The following is a 13512-nucleotide window of genomic DNA, read 5'->3' on the forward strand; positions in this document are numbered from 1 at the left end:
AAGATGTTGACTTCTGCCCCTTCACAGAAAGTGCCTTCTCTCAGCAGCACAAACCTGAGCTCACAAACAAGAGCTGAATGAAGTTGCCCCAAAGAAAGAGAAGCTAATTCTGAGGGGATTTTTTGGGAAACAGCATAGGACTGCCTCAAAGAAGTCTGCCCTAATGTGTCAATGTTTTCTCCTCTTCCAACAGTCCCAATGCAGACAGTCAGCAGATGTCCAACGGCAGCTCCATCACTGAGTTCCTCCTCCTGGCATTGCAGACACACGGAAGCTGCAGCTCTTGCACTTCTGGCTCTTCCTGGGCATCTACCTGGCTGCCCTCCTGGGCAACGGCCTCATCATCACCGCCGTAGCCTGCGACCACCACCTCCACACTCCCATGTACTTCTTCCTCCTCAACCTCTCCCTCCTCGACCTGGGCTCCATCTCCACCACTCTCCCCAAAGCCATGGCCAATTCCCTCTGGGACACCAGGGCCATCTCCTACACAGGATGTGCTGCCCAGCTTTTTTTTTTCCTCTTCTTGATATCAGCAGAGTATTTTCTTCTCACCATCATGGCCTATGACCGCTACGTTGCCATCTGCCAACCCCTGCACTACGGGACCCTCCTGGGCAGCAGAGCTTGTGTCCACATGGCAGCAGCTGCCTGGGGCAGTGGGTTTCTCTATGCTGTGCTGCACACTGCCAATACATTTTCCCTACCTCTCTGCCAAGGCAATGTCCTGCACCAGTTCTTCTGTGAAATCCCCCACATCCTCAAGCTCGCCTGCTCAAACACCTACCTCAGGGAAGTTGGGCTTCTTGTGGTTAGTGCCTGTTTAGCATTTGGGTGTTTTGTTTTCATTGTGCTGTCCTATGTGCAGATCTTCAGGGCTGTGCTGAGGATCCCCTCTGAGCAGGGACGGCACAAAGCCTTTTCCACGTGCCTCCCTCACCTGGCCGTGGTCTCCCTGTTTGTCAGCACTGCCATCTTTGCCTACCTGAAGCCCCCTCCATCTCCTCCCCATTGCTGGATCTGGTGGTGTCAGTTCTGTACTTCGGTGATGCCTCCAGCAGTGAACCCCCTCATCTACAGCCTGAGGAACAAGGAGCTCAAGGATCCCATGTGGAAACTGATGACTGGATGTTATTCTGAAGCAATCAACTGCCCATCTTCTTCTGCAGAGCAGTTATAATGTAACTCATTACAGGCCCAGCTGGTCATCTGTAGTTTTTGGTGGTGGTGGTGGTGTTTTACTTGTGATAATGTTTTCATCCCCTTTCTAATTCACTCTCTGCTTTTCTTTTCTGACCAAGTGGCTGTGTAAACGAGGAGCTGTGCTGTCTGTGTGCTTAAACAAAATAAAGGGCCCTGCAGCGACTTTTTCTTTTCTAAGATCGTTCCTCCAAGACCTTTTGGAGCTGCAGGGACAATTTCTGTGTGCAGAGGTGGAGGGGAAGAGTGTCCCGGCATGGCAGCACTGCCAGGGAGCACTTGGTCTTCCAGAGCTGTTCTCTTTTCACTTCCACACTCTCTTTCTGATCGCTTGGGTTTGGTGTAAGGCCTGATTGCTCTGGCACCTTGGTCTTAGTTCTGCTGCATGGCAGTCCTGTGACCGCAGGCAGGGACAGGCAATGGGCACTTCTGTGACAGAGCTGGCCTCTGTAAGAGCGGTTCCATCATGAAAGGGCATCTCCTGAGGGCAGTGCCTGAAGGCTTAGGTCTTCTTCCAAAGTTGCTCTCACAAACATGCCCAAGAAAGTGGCCCGCAGATGAAGACACCAGTGTACAGCTAAACAGTGTGAGTGTGCAGGGTTGGGGCATGCAGCAGTGTCCTCACACAGCCAGGCCTCCTGTGAGAGACCTGAAGGACCAGCAGAGCAGGGTCTGGTCTGTGCCCGTGTTCACTGGACACCCTGGGGAAGCTGCCCCAGGGCAATCATCATGGACTAGCCCCTCACAGCCACCATTTCCAGCACTGGCCTCTCACCCCTGTTCGCAGAGGTTCTTTGACCCTCCACGGAGGGACACCAAATGAGTAGCTCAGAAGTCCATGTTGGCATTGTACGGATGAGATGTAAGCATGCACATCATGCGCGTGAGGTGAGATGAACCTGAGTGAGCACAAATGCCACCAGCTATTCCTAGGGCTTCCCTGAAGGCCTGAGAGACAGGCAACATCTGGAGGTCACTTCATGTTGGGAATAACATCCCATGGGAAACCACCTGAATGCAGCACTGGGATGTGCTTCCTTGAATGGAGGTCCCTGTGTCCATTTCTCTTGCCTTGGGGCATCTCAGATGAGTGCAGAGCAGGGCGACACACGGCAGGGCTGAGGTGCCTCCCAGCCTCTGGGAGTGGCAAGAGGAGGCCAGAGAGACAGGGTGACTCCTGCAATGCACTGCCTGTGCGTGTGCAAGGGAAGGGCTCGTGTCTCTGAACACATCTGTGTGCATCAGGAGTGCCTGAGGCCAGCTCAGCTGTGGACACCTGACAGAGCCCTGACACTGCTGTGGGTGACTCCAGGAACAACCCCCACCCTCCCAGTGAGATTCAGCTCAGCTGCCTTGGACAGGCTCATTGCAGGTGCTCCTGTTTGCTACATCACCCTTGCCTGTGATTCTGGACTGTGCCCTCAAAAGTGCCAGAGCAAGGAGAGAGGTTGTGGGGTCCATGGAAAGGCAGACGTCAAAGTCATCTTCAAGAAGGACACGAACGAGAATTGGGAGAATTACAGGCTGGTCATCCTACCTCCGCCCCTGGGAAGGTGATGGGACATGTCCTCCTGCAGCCGCCTCCAGGCACTTGAAGGACAAGAAAGGGATGGCTGAACCAAAATGGAGAGGGGAAAGTAGAGCATGTTGTGTACAGGGATTTTGCAAGGCCTTTGACATGGTCTCCCGTGGTGTCCTTCTAGCCAGGTTGGTGCTATCTGGGCTGAAGAAGTGGACGTTATGGTGGGTGGGAATCTGGCTGGATGATCAAGCCCAAATGTCGTCAGTGGTACAAAGTCCTCCGTGCAGCCAGTTACTAGTGGCATCCCTCAGTGACCAGCACTTGGGCCAACACTGTTGACCATCTTTATTATCCCCCTCTATGATGTGACAGAGTGCGCTTTCAGCTCCTTTGTGGATGATGCAAAGCTGGGCAGAGGCCTTGAACAACCTCATCTAGTTCACCCTGCCTTGAGCAGGAAAGTCAGACACAATGATGTTCAGGGCTCTCTTCACACCTGAGTAAATCTACGAGTCAATGAATCTTTCCCTTGAAGAGGTTTTTGAAAACAGAATAGGCTGAGGAAGAAGGGGAAAAAAAGAGGCAGAAGAGGAGATATAATATGTGTCCACACAAATACTTCAGTTCCTGTTTCTCCACTCCAATCATTGGTAGGAAATATATTTGACAAATTTGCTAAAACAAGCATACTTTTATCCTGTCAGGTCCTGCGCCATAAGGAGAGTGGTGGATGGGTATGGTATTATGAGGTTGCTTGTGTCTCAGAAACTCCTCATCCAGTAAGAAGGGTATGGCTGTGAAGGGGACTGTGAGGTCAGTTCTGTCTCTGGAGGTGCTAGGCAGCAGAAGGAACATGGCTGGGAAAGTACCTCTGCCCGAGTACCCCATAGGCCCTGTCCAGGAAGAGGGCTTGGATAGGGGTTGTCATGTCCATTCCACCCGAGTACATGATGGGACAGCCGCAGGCACATGGCTTGGTCGCGTCTATATGAGAAGCTGAAAGGCCAGCAGCACTCGTGGTTTAGAAGATCATGGTGAGGTTACTTCTCTGTGGTCAGGTGAAAGGCCACAAGAAGGCTAACGGGTTGGGTTGCCTGCTTGAAGGGTCCTTTCTGAGATGTTCAAGCTTTCCTTGGTAGCAGGGAAAAACAAAAGAGAGAGAAAAAAAATATGACAAAGTGCAACTTGGAAGGCGGAGACTGGCTATCAGGAGGAAGAAGTGTCACTCAAAGGGTACTGCTGTGGTGCAAGAGGTCACCCAGAGGGAGTGTGGATCAGCCCATGGCTTTGTGTTTGAAGGAACAGCCAGTGAGGGTAGAGATACACCAGTGAACGTACGGAAATGGTGAGGTGAGAGCAAGGCGGGGAAGCGAGATGGGTGCCTAGAGCCTGCAGGGAAAGAGGGGCAGGTGTAGGACAGTGTAGAACAGCCTGCGGTGGAGATGGCAAGAGGCACTGGCAATGCTGGAAGGCACCAACAGAACCAGGGTCTCTGTCCCCATGGCTCTGGCAGTTGTCTCTGCCACCGAGGTCTCTGAGAAGCCATGTTGTCCTCATGGCACTGATGCCTCGATACCTCCTCGCAGCCCTATGGCAAAGCTGGAAGTTGTTGTGCCATTGTTGTCCTTCACTCGGCCTTGCACACCCTCACATCCCACTGCCGCCAGGAAGAGCCCTGAGCCACGCGTGAGGGACAGGACCTCCCTTGCCATGGGCTGGAGATCACAGCTTGGCCTTTCTGCTTCATAAAGCAAAGCAAGGGTTTTCTCAGCATTACAGCCACCTGCACAGTGCCTTTGCCTACCTGCAATCACAGCCTCCAATTCTCTGCTCTAACGAGTCCCTGGGGAGGCTTTGTCAGAAAAGGCCCTCAGTGGGGCCAATCAGTGCTTCAAGGTACTTTGGGTTTTGCTTCTGACTTGGACTTCTTGAGAGGTTTGTTCAATCTCTTCCCAGTGTCTGAGGTTCATGGACTCAGCATCAAATACATCATGGGGCTCATTAAAATACAGAAAGACTAATGAACTATTTCTCTTCCTAATTTCCTTCAAGTCTTCAAGCCCTGTACAGCTAATTGGAGTCATTTCATACTGTAGAGAATGAAGAAGATTTCTAAGTGCACCTAATAAGAATGAGGTTTTTTTAAAGTATATTTTTAATTACTTTTCAGTTTAAAGAAGAGGTGATAGAAGCTTTCTCTGATTAATATTGATGCAGAGTGTCTCCTCAGGAGGTCTGGACAGGTAGGAAAGGCAGTCCCTTCAGGTCTGACACTGTATGGAGAACTTTGCTCCTCACCTCCCCAGCCTCACCAGTTCTGACATTGGCCACCTGGGACTTGCATCACTCTTCCTTGCATCAGACTTCTCCACTGAAGTCTGCAGCTGGATGTTACAGCTCCTTTGCACCATCTCCCGCCTGCTCTCCTTAGAGAACTGGCTGCACACAGGCACAGAAGATTTTTTCCTATTTGTAAGACAAGAAAAGTAAAGCATGATCAGTTTTCATAAACAATCAAACACGCTCTGTAACCATAGGCTCAGTACAAGCTGCCTCTAGTGAGGTTGCCTTTTTACAAAGGATAATCTTGTCAGAAATGTTTTAGATGGGTAGATACAAAAAGCTGGATAGAAACATAACTAAAAAGTTGGCTACAGAGAGAATTAGGCTACTGAAAGACAGGCCAACTTTTACTCCCAGAACCTCCAAGCAGCAGCATAGGTGAGAGGGATGTGAATGAACAAAGAGTAAGGGGAGGAGAAAAGTGGAGAATAATGGAAAGGGCCTTTGCCTTGGCCGTCTGCATCTGACAAGATGACTTCAGAAATGGTCATTGTATCAGGACAGGTGTAAGTATATGAAAGATCAGAGAAACTAAATACACCGTAGAACAGGCAATATAGTGGTACTGAAGTTACAGGGGAAGATAGATTGATATTTCGTTTGAATTGGAATCCCTTTTGAATTGGGATTGGTAGAGGTCTCTTGTGAGTGAGGACATGCCAATGTTGCACCCATCTTTGAAAGGGGCCAAAAGTGCAACCCAGGGAACCACAGGCTTTGGTGAGGAGTGGGCCATCAATGAGAGGCCTCTTGAGTGACATTTCTGGGCAGCTAAAAGAGAAGAATGTGTCCAAAAGCAGGCAGCATGGACTGACTTACTAATGGTAACTCATGCCTCAGTAAGGCAGTGGTGACAGTAAGGAGAGTTCACAGGTTTCCTGTGACCATGGAAGCAAGTAAGCCAAATGTTAGCATAGTCAGAGCAGCTGCAGCTTTCTTGTGCTGCTCCAGGCTGTGTGGCTCAGATGCAGGGCTACTTGCCAGGTATCCCCAAACAGCCCTGATCATTGCCTTTGCTTCCCCATTCACTCCTTCTCCACTCTTTCCTCACCTCTCCAGTCCTACTCTTTAACCAGCCTTATCCACTCCCTTGCAAAAAGTCAACCCCTTTTCACCATTTCCCCACTGGCGCTGCATTTCCTCACTTTGCACCCTCCTTTCTTGTTTCTGAGGTGGTTATCCCGGTGCTTTCTACCTTGATTAGCAACTCCATGACACTACTACTCTTTTCTTATCTGTAGTGTCCTGTTGCTGCTTAAGTTCTGGTCTTGTTAGAGGCATCATGCCTCAGGAGGGACATCAGCACATGTACTTTGAATGCCTGCCTGCTGGAGGTTCAGTCCAGAGGGACCTTGACCCCCCTGGGGATTTGGCCAACAGAAACCTGAAGGTTGAGAAGGAAAAGCTGCAGAAGAACTCCAGGCAGCAGCATGGGCAGTGACCATAGCAGCTAAGGAGTGCCCTGAGGAGAAGGGCCTGTGAATCCTGATGGCTGCCATATGAGCCAGTGGGCTTTGCCTTTCAAAAGGGGAATGGAGAGACTGGAGAGGGTGCGGAGGAGGCCTGCCAAGATGGAGTGAGGAGCCTAAAGCAGGAGCTGTGAGGAGAGTCTGAGGGAACTGGGCCTCTCTAGCCTGCTGAAGTGGAGCCATGGGGCAACCTCGTAAGAGCCTACACCTACGTGGAGAGATGATGGAGCCAAGCTCTCTTCTGCAGTGGCCAATGATATGACAGAGGCAACAGCCACAAACTGCCTCTTGGGAGCTTCAGGCTGAGCCTCAAGAAAAAGAAAATGGACTAGGAGGAGCGTTGCTGTGATCTCCACCTTTGGAGCTCTTCAGGTTTCTGCTCCACAGCCACAGCCAGCCTGGAGGCTGGACTAGAGACCCCCAGAAGACTCTTTCCCACCAACCCTTCCAAGAGCCTGTGCCTTCACCACGTGCCCTCTGAGAAAAGATGAAGGTGGAGGTGAGGGTCTCTGCGTCATATGCTCATAGGAGACTTCAGGGTGGAAGGCAGCTAAGGAGGTTGGTAGTGCAACGCCCAGCTCCAAGCAGGGCAAGCTCTGAGGTCAGACCAGGTTGCTCAGTACATGCCAGCATCCAGAGAGAGAGTTTACACGTGAAGCAGGCACCTAGGCCACCATTACAGACATGGAGATGAGGCATTTGATCAGCTCCATCAACACAGCTGACAGTATGCCATGCCTCCTGAGATTCCTGGGAACATCCACCTCCTTGTCCAGAGGAGTGCCTTCCTTCTGCAAGTTTCCTGGCATCTCTGCAGAGCATGGGGTGCTTCAGGCTGTAAACAGAATTGAAAGAAAGCCTCTGCCTTGGGTACTCTCAACTGAATTGCTGAAAGAGCGAAGGATGGAGGGATCTCAGCATTTGCAGGTTCCTGTGGGAGATGTAAGGCCTCCAAGAAAGGAGCTGAAGAGAACACTTTAGAACTAGCATAGCCTTTAGATCATTTCGGATGTGATGGCTCTGCTCCCCCAGCTCAATCATTGGCACCCACAAACCTCACCTGCTCTTCCTTTCTCTCCTCCCAAACCCTGAGCAAGGGACAGGAGGAAAGGCAGCAGAAAGGCCCTTAGGGCTCTGTGAATGAGCTGGGGTCTGGCACTTGGCAGGGCCACAGTGTCATTGCAGTGGACCCCCAAGAAAGAACCAAGGTGGGAAGTGAGTGTGCAAGGCTGAACCCACAAAGTCCATGGGCAGGCAAGGCTGTGTCTCTGGCTGTGTCTGGAGAGCAGGAGAGCTCCAGCAGAGACCAAGGTGGGGCTGAAACTGCGGCCTGGCTTCAATGGTCTGCTGGGCCCATGGACAGAGGGGTGAGTGGAGGCCGCAGGTGATGCTGGTCAGGGCCATGAAGGCCTATGGATGGTGTCAGGGCCCTGACACTGCCCCCATGGGATCCCACCTGCCAGTGCCCTCAACAGGCCAAGTTCTCATGCCCTCATGTCCAGGGTCTGTGCGCTGCTACTCTCCTTCCCCATTTCCCAGGCAATCTGGGAGACCACAATTTCATAGTCCCTACCACCAAGGCTGACACGGGTCTTCACATCCCTGACCAGCTCTTCCTCGTTTGGGAGTACCAGGTCCAGGTGAGCATCAGAGTGGATGGCCCATTTCAAAGTTGACCCCCACAAAAGCTCCCACCTCACCTGTTGCCTGTCCCACAGAGAACCTCCATTTATCTCAGCTGCCCTGAAATCCCACAGGGCATCCCCCACTTCTCACCTTCCCTGTCGGTCTCTCCTAAAGGCGCTGTATCTCCATCCACCACAAAAGCCATGGGAGCTGTCCTTCCCCGCCTCAGCTCTCCTTCCCCTGATGTCCTAGCTCTGTGATGGCGCACGAGGGTCCTGCTGTCTGTGCCCCCGGTTGTGGGCTTTGGTGCACATTTGGGCTGCAGCACCTCAGATAGGGCAGCAGGGCCACGGGCAGACTTGTCACGTGGAAACCTGGTACCCACGGACTCGACCCCTGGGTGGCAAGGCTTTGCTTCCCAGCAGAGGCATGCTGGAGGGGATGGCAGGTGGCAAGAGAATGAGGAAGGAGGTTGCCACAAGGAGAGCAAAAGCTGCAGTCCCCAAGGCCCGAGAGCAACAGGCCTGGGCTGTGCAGCCCCGGCAGGAGAGGGGTTTGCTGTGCCAGGTGACTCTGCAGCGCTGTGTGGGGCCCTGTGACAGAGGGGAAGCTGCTGTCCAAGAAGGACAAGGTGCTGCTGAGAAAGTCCCTGCGGGAGGACAGCCTGTGAGCCAGCCACCCTGTGGCCATCATGCTGGAGGCCGACCGGCTAGAGAGCAGCTCTGCAGAGAAGGACCTTGGGGTCCTCCTGCAGCGAGGACAAGCAGCTGAGCATGGGCCATCAATGCAGCCCTGCGGCAAAGGCCAACAGCCTCCTGGGCTGCGTTAGGAAAAGCACTGGTGGCAGATGGAGGGAGGTGGCCCTTCCCCTCTGCTTGGCACTGCTGAGGCCCCATCTGGGGTGCTGTGTCCAGTGCTGGGCTGCCCAGTACAGCCAGCTTGTTGACCTCCTAAAGCAAGTGCAGCAAAGGGCCCCAAAGCTGGTTTAAGGGACTGGAGCATCTTTCCTAAGAGGAAAGGCTGAGAGATGGGGCACTGTTCAGGGTGGAGAAGAAAAGGCTTGGAGAGATCTTAGTCATGTCTATAAAATGCCATCTGAGCCCAAGAAAACACTATTTGACTGTGAGGGCTGTCAATCACTGGAACAGGTTGCCCAGAGAGGCTGTGCAGTGTCCCTCCATGGAGACAGTCGAAACCCAGCTAGCCAAGGTGCTGAGCAAGCTGCTGTGGCTGACCCTGCCTCAGCTGAGGGCTTCAACTAGATGATCTCCAGAGGTCCCTTCCAATCTCAACAGTTCCATCATTCTGCGAGTATAGAGGAGAAAAGTAAGACAGAAAGACATGAACACCACATAGCCTTGGCCGCAAATATGGTGGGATCCCATGGAGAAAACCCAAGCTGGAGCAGGGGAAAAGTGTGAGGAAGGAGCGGCAGAGATGTTCTGTGCTGACTGTAACCCCCATTCCCCATCCCTCCCCCTGCTTGTCTTGGGGTTGGGTGAGTAGAAGTGTTGGGAATGAAGGAGTAATTTGAGCTTGGGAAAAAGGAGTGGTGTGGGGGAATGGTCTTTAATGTTTTTGTTAGAGTTTCTCACAATCCACATTTTTTTTTAATTGGCAATGAATTAAATTGATCTTCCCCAAGTCAACTCTTCTTTGCCCAGTAATTGGTAAGTGATGACAATGACATTAGGGGGTAAGTGCTCTCCTTTTCTTTACCTTGACCCACAAGCTTTTCTCTATGTTTTTTCTCCCTTTGTCCTGTCGTTTTGAGGAGGGAGAGTGAGGGAGCAGCTGGGTGGCTGGGTGGCTGCTGCTCAAAGTTACCCCAGCACAGGAGCGCATGTTGGTACATGTCACAAGAAGGCCGTGAGCACCTGATCTAGCTGGAGGTGTCTGAGAACAGGCTTGGCTGAGAGACCAGCAGTGGCAAGAGCTCTGGGACTTGGTTTGTAAGGAGTGTCAGTAGGAAACTGGTTTTCTTTTTATTACTAATGGCAGTGGAGCTGGGTATCAGAGAGCCCCAGAGGAGAACAGGGGTGTCCATGCAGCAAAGGTCCCTCCTCAGGGCTGGGGTGTATGGCCAGAGCTGGAAATGGCCGGTGTGTGGGGTGGTCAGGGAAAATTGCCGTGGGACAGCTTCCCTGGGGTGTCCGGGGAAGACGGCACAGACCGGACCCCTCTCTTCTGCCCCTTTGGTGCCTTGCTTCCTTCACCATGATGCCTGGCTCTGCACTGTGAGCACCCTGCCCTCACTTTGCACGCTCACACAGCTGAGTTCTCCACGGGTGTTTTCCTCTGCCAGACACTTTCCTGCCCAGCCCAGCCCCTCCCCAGCTCTCCCCACCTCCCCTGCATTCTGCCCAGCCCAGCCAAGCCCAGCAGCCCACTCTGCCCTGGCCCCACCACACTGCCCACCCCAGGGTGCTGCAGAGCTCTGGGCGCTCCCCCCACAGCCCCAGCCCCTCTGAAGGGCACAGCAGGTCCTGGGGGGCAGGGAAGGCTCTCAGCCTGCCCATCAGCCCCACGGCTGCTGCTTGCAACAACGACACAAGCAAACAGAGGCCACTCACTCCCAGGCTCTCCTGCTGTCATTTTGTAGCTGAGCCTCAACCCCCACTGCATTTCACCTCTTCTCTGCCCCCATCAGCCCCACTCCCCAGGGCACCACCACAGCCCTGGGCCTCCTCACGCAGCTCCCGCATCTCTCCACTCTCCCTTCCCTCTGCCTGCTGGGTCCTTGCTCACTCCCATGCCACTTCAGAGTCCTTCTTTGGGCATACCTCGATTCAGTGCTTTACTTTTGGGGGACATCACCTTGGAGGGTGTTTCACCTTCTGAGGCTTTATTCCCTTCCAGCCCAAGGCACATGGCAAGTCCCCATCCTCTCCCAATCCCTCCACATTCATTTTTGTATGTGCCATCAGCCCTGTCATACGTGAAGCAGCCTGAGGAGGGAATTGGGAGCCCATGCCCCATCTCCACTGCCACTGGACACCACAAAGAGAGCCTTTAAAACCACAACGTTCAGTTCAATGGAACCCCATGGTACCGTGAGCTTAACCCCAATCACAGGGAGAACACAAGGAGACAAAACTCTTTAAAAGACCAGTTCCGTGGACATTTTAGTGGCAGCACCTTTGGAGGAAGAGCTCAGCCTTCAGGCACTGCACGTGGGAGATGCCCTTTTATTGCAGAGCTGCTACTGGACAGGCCACATCTGATCCAGTGTTGTACAAGGCTCAGAAACAACTGGATCAAGCCTCAAGACAAGTAGTAGAAGCCCAACACATTATCCATAAGTAGGATTATGACAAGGGAAAAAAGCAGGCTCTTGGCCTGAGGGAAATGCGCAGAGCAGGGGAGGCAAGTTATTGTCGGTGAAACAGCATCCGTTCGGCCAGTTTCCATAGGGCATCCTTGAGCTCCTGGTTCCTCATGCTGTAGATGAGGGGGTTCACTGCTGGAGGCACCACTGAATACAGAACAGTCACCACCAGATCCAGGGATGGGGAGGAGATGGAGGGGGGCTTCAGGTAGGCAAACATGGCAGTGCTGACAAATAGGGAGACCACAGCCAGGTGAGGGACGCACGTGGAAAAGGCTTTGTGCCGTCCCTGCTCAGAGGGGATCCTCAGCACGGCCCTGAAGATCTGCACATAGGACAGCACAATGAAAACAAAACACCCAAATCCTAAACAGACACTAACCACAACAAGGCGAATTTCCCTGAGGTAGGAGTTTGAGCAGGCGAGCTTGAGGATGTGGGGGATTTCACAGAAGAACTGGTGCAGGACATTGCCTTGGCAGAGTAGTAGTGAAAATGTATTGGCAGTGTGCAGCACAGAATTGAGCAATGCAGTGCCCCAGGCAGCTGCTGCCATGTGGACACAAGCTCTGCCGCCCAGGAGGGTCCCGTAGTGCAGGGGTTGGCAGATGGCAACGTAGCGGTCATAGGCCATGACGGTGAGAAGACAATACTCCCCTACAATCAAGAAGAGAAAGAAAAAGACCTGGGCAGCACATCCCAAGTAGGAGATGGCCCTGGTGTCCCAGAGGGAATTGGCCATGGCTTTGGGGAGAATGGTGGAGATGGAGCCCAGGTCAAGGAGGGAGAGGTTGAGGAGGAAGAAGTACATGGGAGTGTGGAGGTGGTGGTCGCAGGCCACGGCGGTGATGATGAGGCCGTTGCCCAGAAGGGCAGCCAGGTAGATGCCCAGCAAGAGCCAGAAGTGCAAGAGCTGCAGCTCCCGCGTGTCCGCGAATGCCAGGAGGAGGAACTCAGTTGTGGAGCTGCCGTTCAACATTTGGTGCCTCTGTGCATGGGTTCCTGACCTTCGAGGAAGAGTCAATGATAACTTAGGGGAGACTTCTCTGAGCAAAATCACAACCATTTCTCCTACACCCTCCCCCTGCTACGCACACCCACTTTGCCTTTTCCAGCAGACCTTCCTTCAGCTCCAGTGCAGGAGCTCTGGTTAGTGCTGGCCGAGCATGCCCTAACAAGGGCCTCTTCCCGCTGGCTGCCGAGGAGTCAGCCCTGCTCTGCAGCAGTGGGTTCATGGGAATGGTGGGGGCAGGGGCCAGGCCTGGTGGCCAGCTGTGTCAGATGAAACCGCTCCTAACGCAGAAGAGCTTGTCAGCATCTGCACTGCCACTGCTAAGGAACCAGGATGGCAGAAGACAGTTGGAGAGGTTTGGGGTCTTTTAAAGCTGCCCCCATCTCACCTGGGCAGTGTTCTTTGATCTCAGAAAGCCTCCACATTTCTGCTGCCCCCAGGGAGAACAGAAGGAGAGCTGCGAGGCAAGAGGATTGCCTGGGGCTTAGTGCAGAGTGAGGGGAGCTGGTCTGTCTCTCTGTCTTCTTCCCAGCTGCCCTGGACTCGCACCTTCACGAGGTGGAGGGCGATCAAACTCTTCTATTACCCTGAAAAGTCACCAGGCACTGCTGACAGCAGAGGGATCCACTACACACCACGAAATGTCTCACCCTTTCTCAAGGTCTCAGCACCCCCCTTCTAGCCAAGGACACACATGCCTCATTTCACCAGCCCAACAGCATTCCCTCAGGCAGAGTGCGTCTGCATTTCTCCCTGGGGCTTTCAGATAACACAAAGGGGCTGTGGAAGAGGTTTGCATCCTGGAGGGCAGCTCACAGCTTGGAAGGACACCCCAAGGAGGGAGCCAATTGTCCTAATGTCGGCATCTCAGGAAGAGAAAACAGACTCATTCCCCAGCCCCACACACTGCATTGCCCACAGCCCACAGGTTGGAGGAAAGCTGGGACACTTGTTCCCATGGACACACCTGCATGAATGGATAAACAAGACTAGTGTGTGACTCGGCAGCTGA

General features: G+C 53.2%; 1 protein-coding gene and 1 pseudogene across 1 annotated transcript; one reads left to right on the forward strand and one right to left on the reverse strand.

Moving 5' to 3' along the window:
* Positions 1–215: 215 nt before the first annotated feature.
* LOC127028268 (olfactory receptor 14A16-like) lies at positions 216–8210 on the forward strand (annotated as a pseudogene).
* Positions 8211–11531: 3321 nt separating this feature from the next.
* On the reverse strand, positions 11532–12479 carry LOC127028269 (olfactory receptor 14A16-like). Its single transcript, XM_050914001.1, has one exon. It carries the CDS (start codon positions 12465–12467, stop codon positions 11532–11534), a length of 936 nt encoding a protein of 311 aa, XP_050769958.1. The 5' UTR covers positions 12468–12479.
* Between the last annotated feature and the right edge of the window lie 1033 nt (positions 12480–13512).

Source organism: Gymnogyps californianus, unplaced genomic scaffold, assembly GCF_018139145.2.
Source record: "Gymnogyps californianus isolate 813 unplaced genomic scaffold, ASM1813914v2 HiC_scaffold_31, whole genome shotgun sequence".
NCBI lineage: Eukaryota > Metazoa > Chordata > Aves > Accipitriformes > Cathartidae > Gymnogyps > Gymnogyps californianus.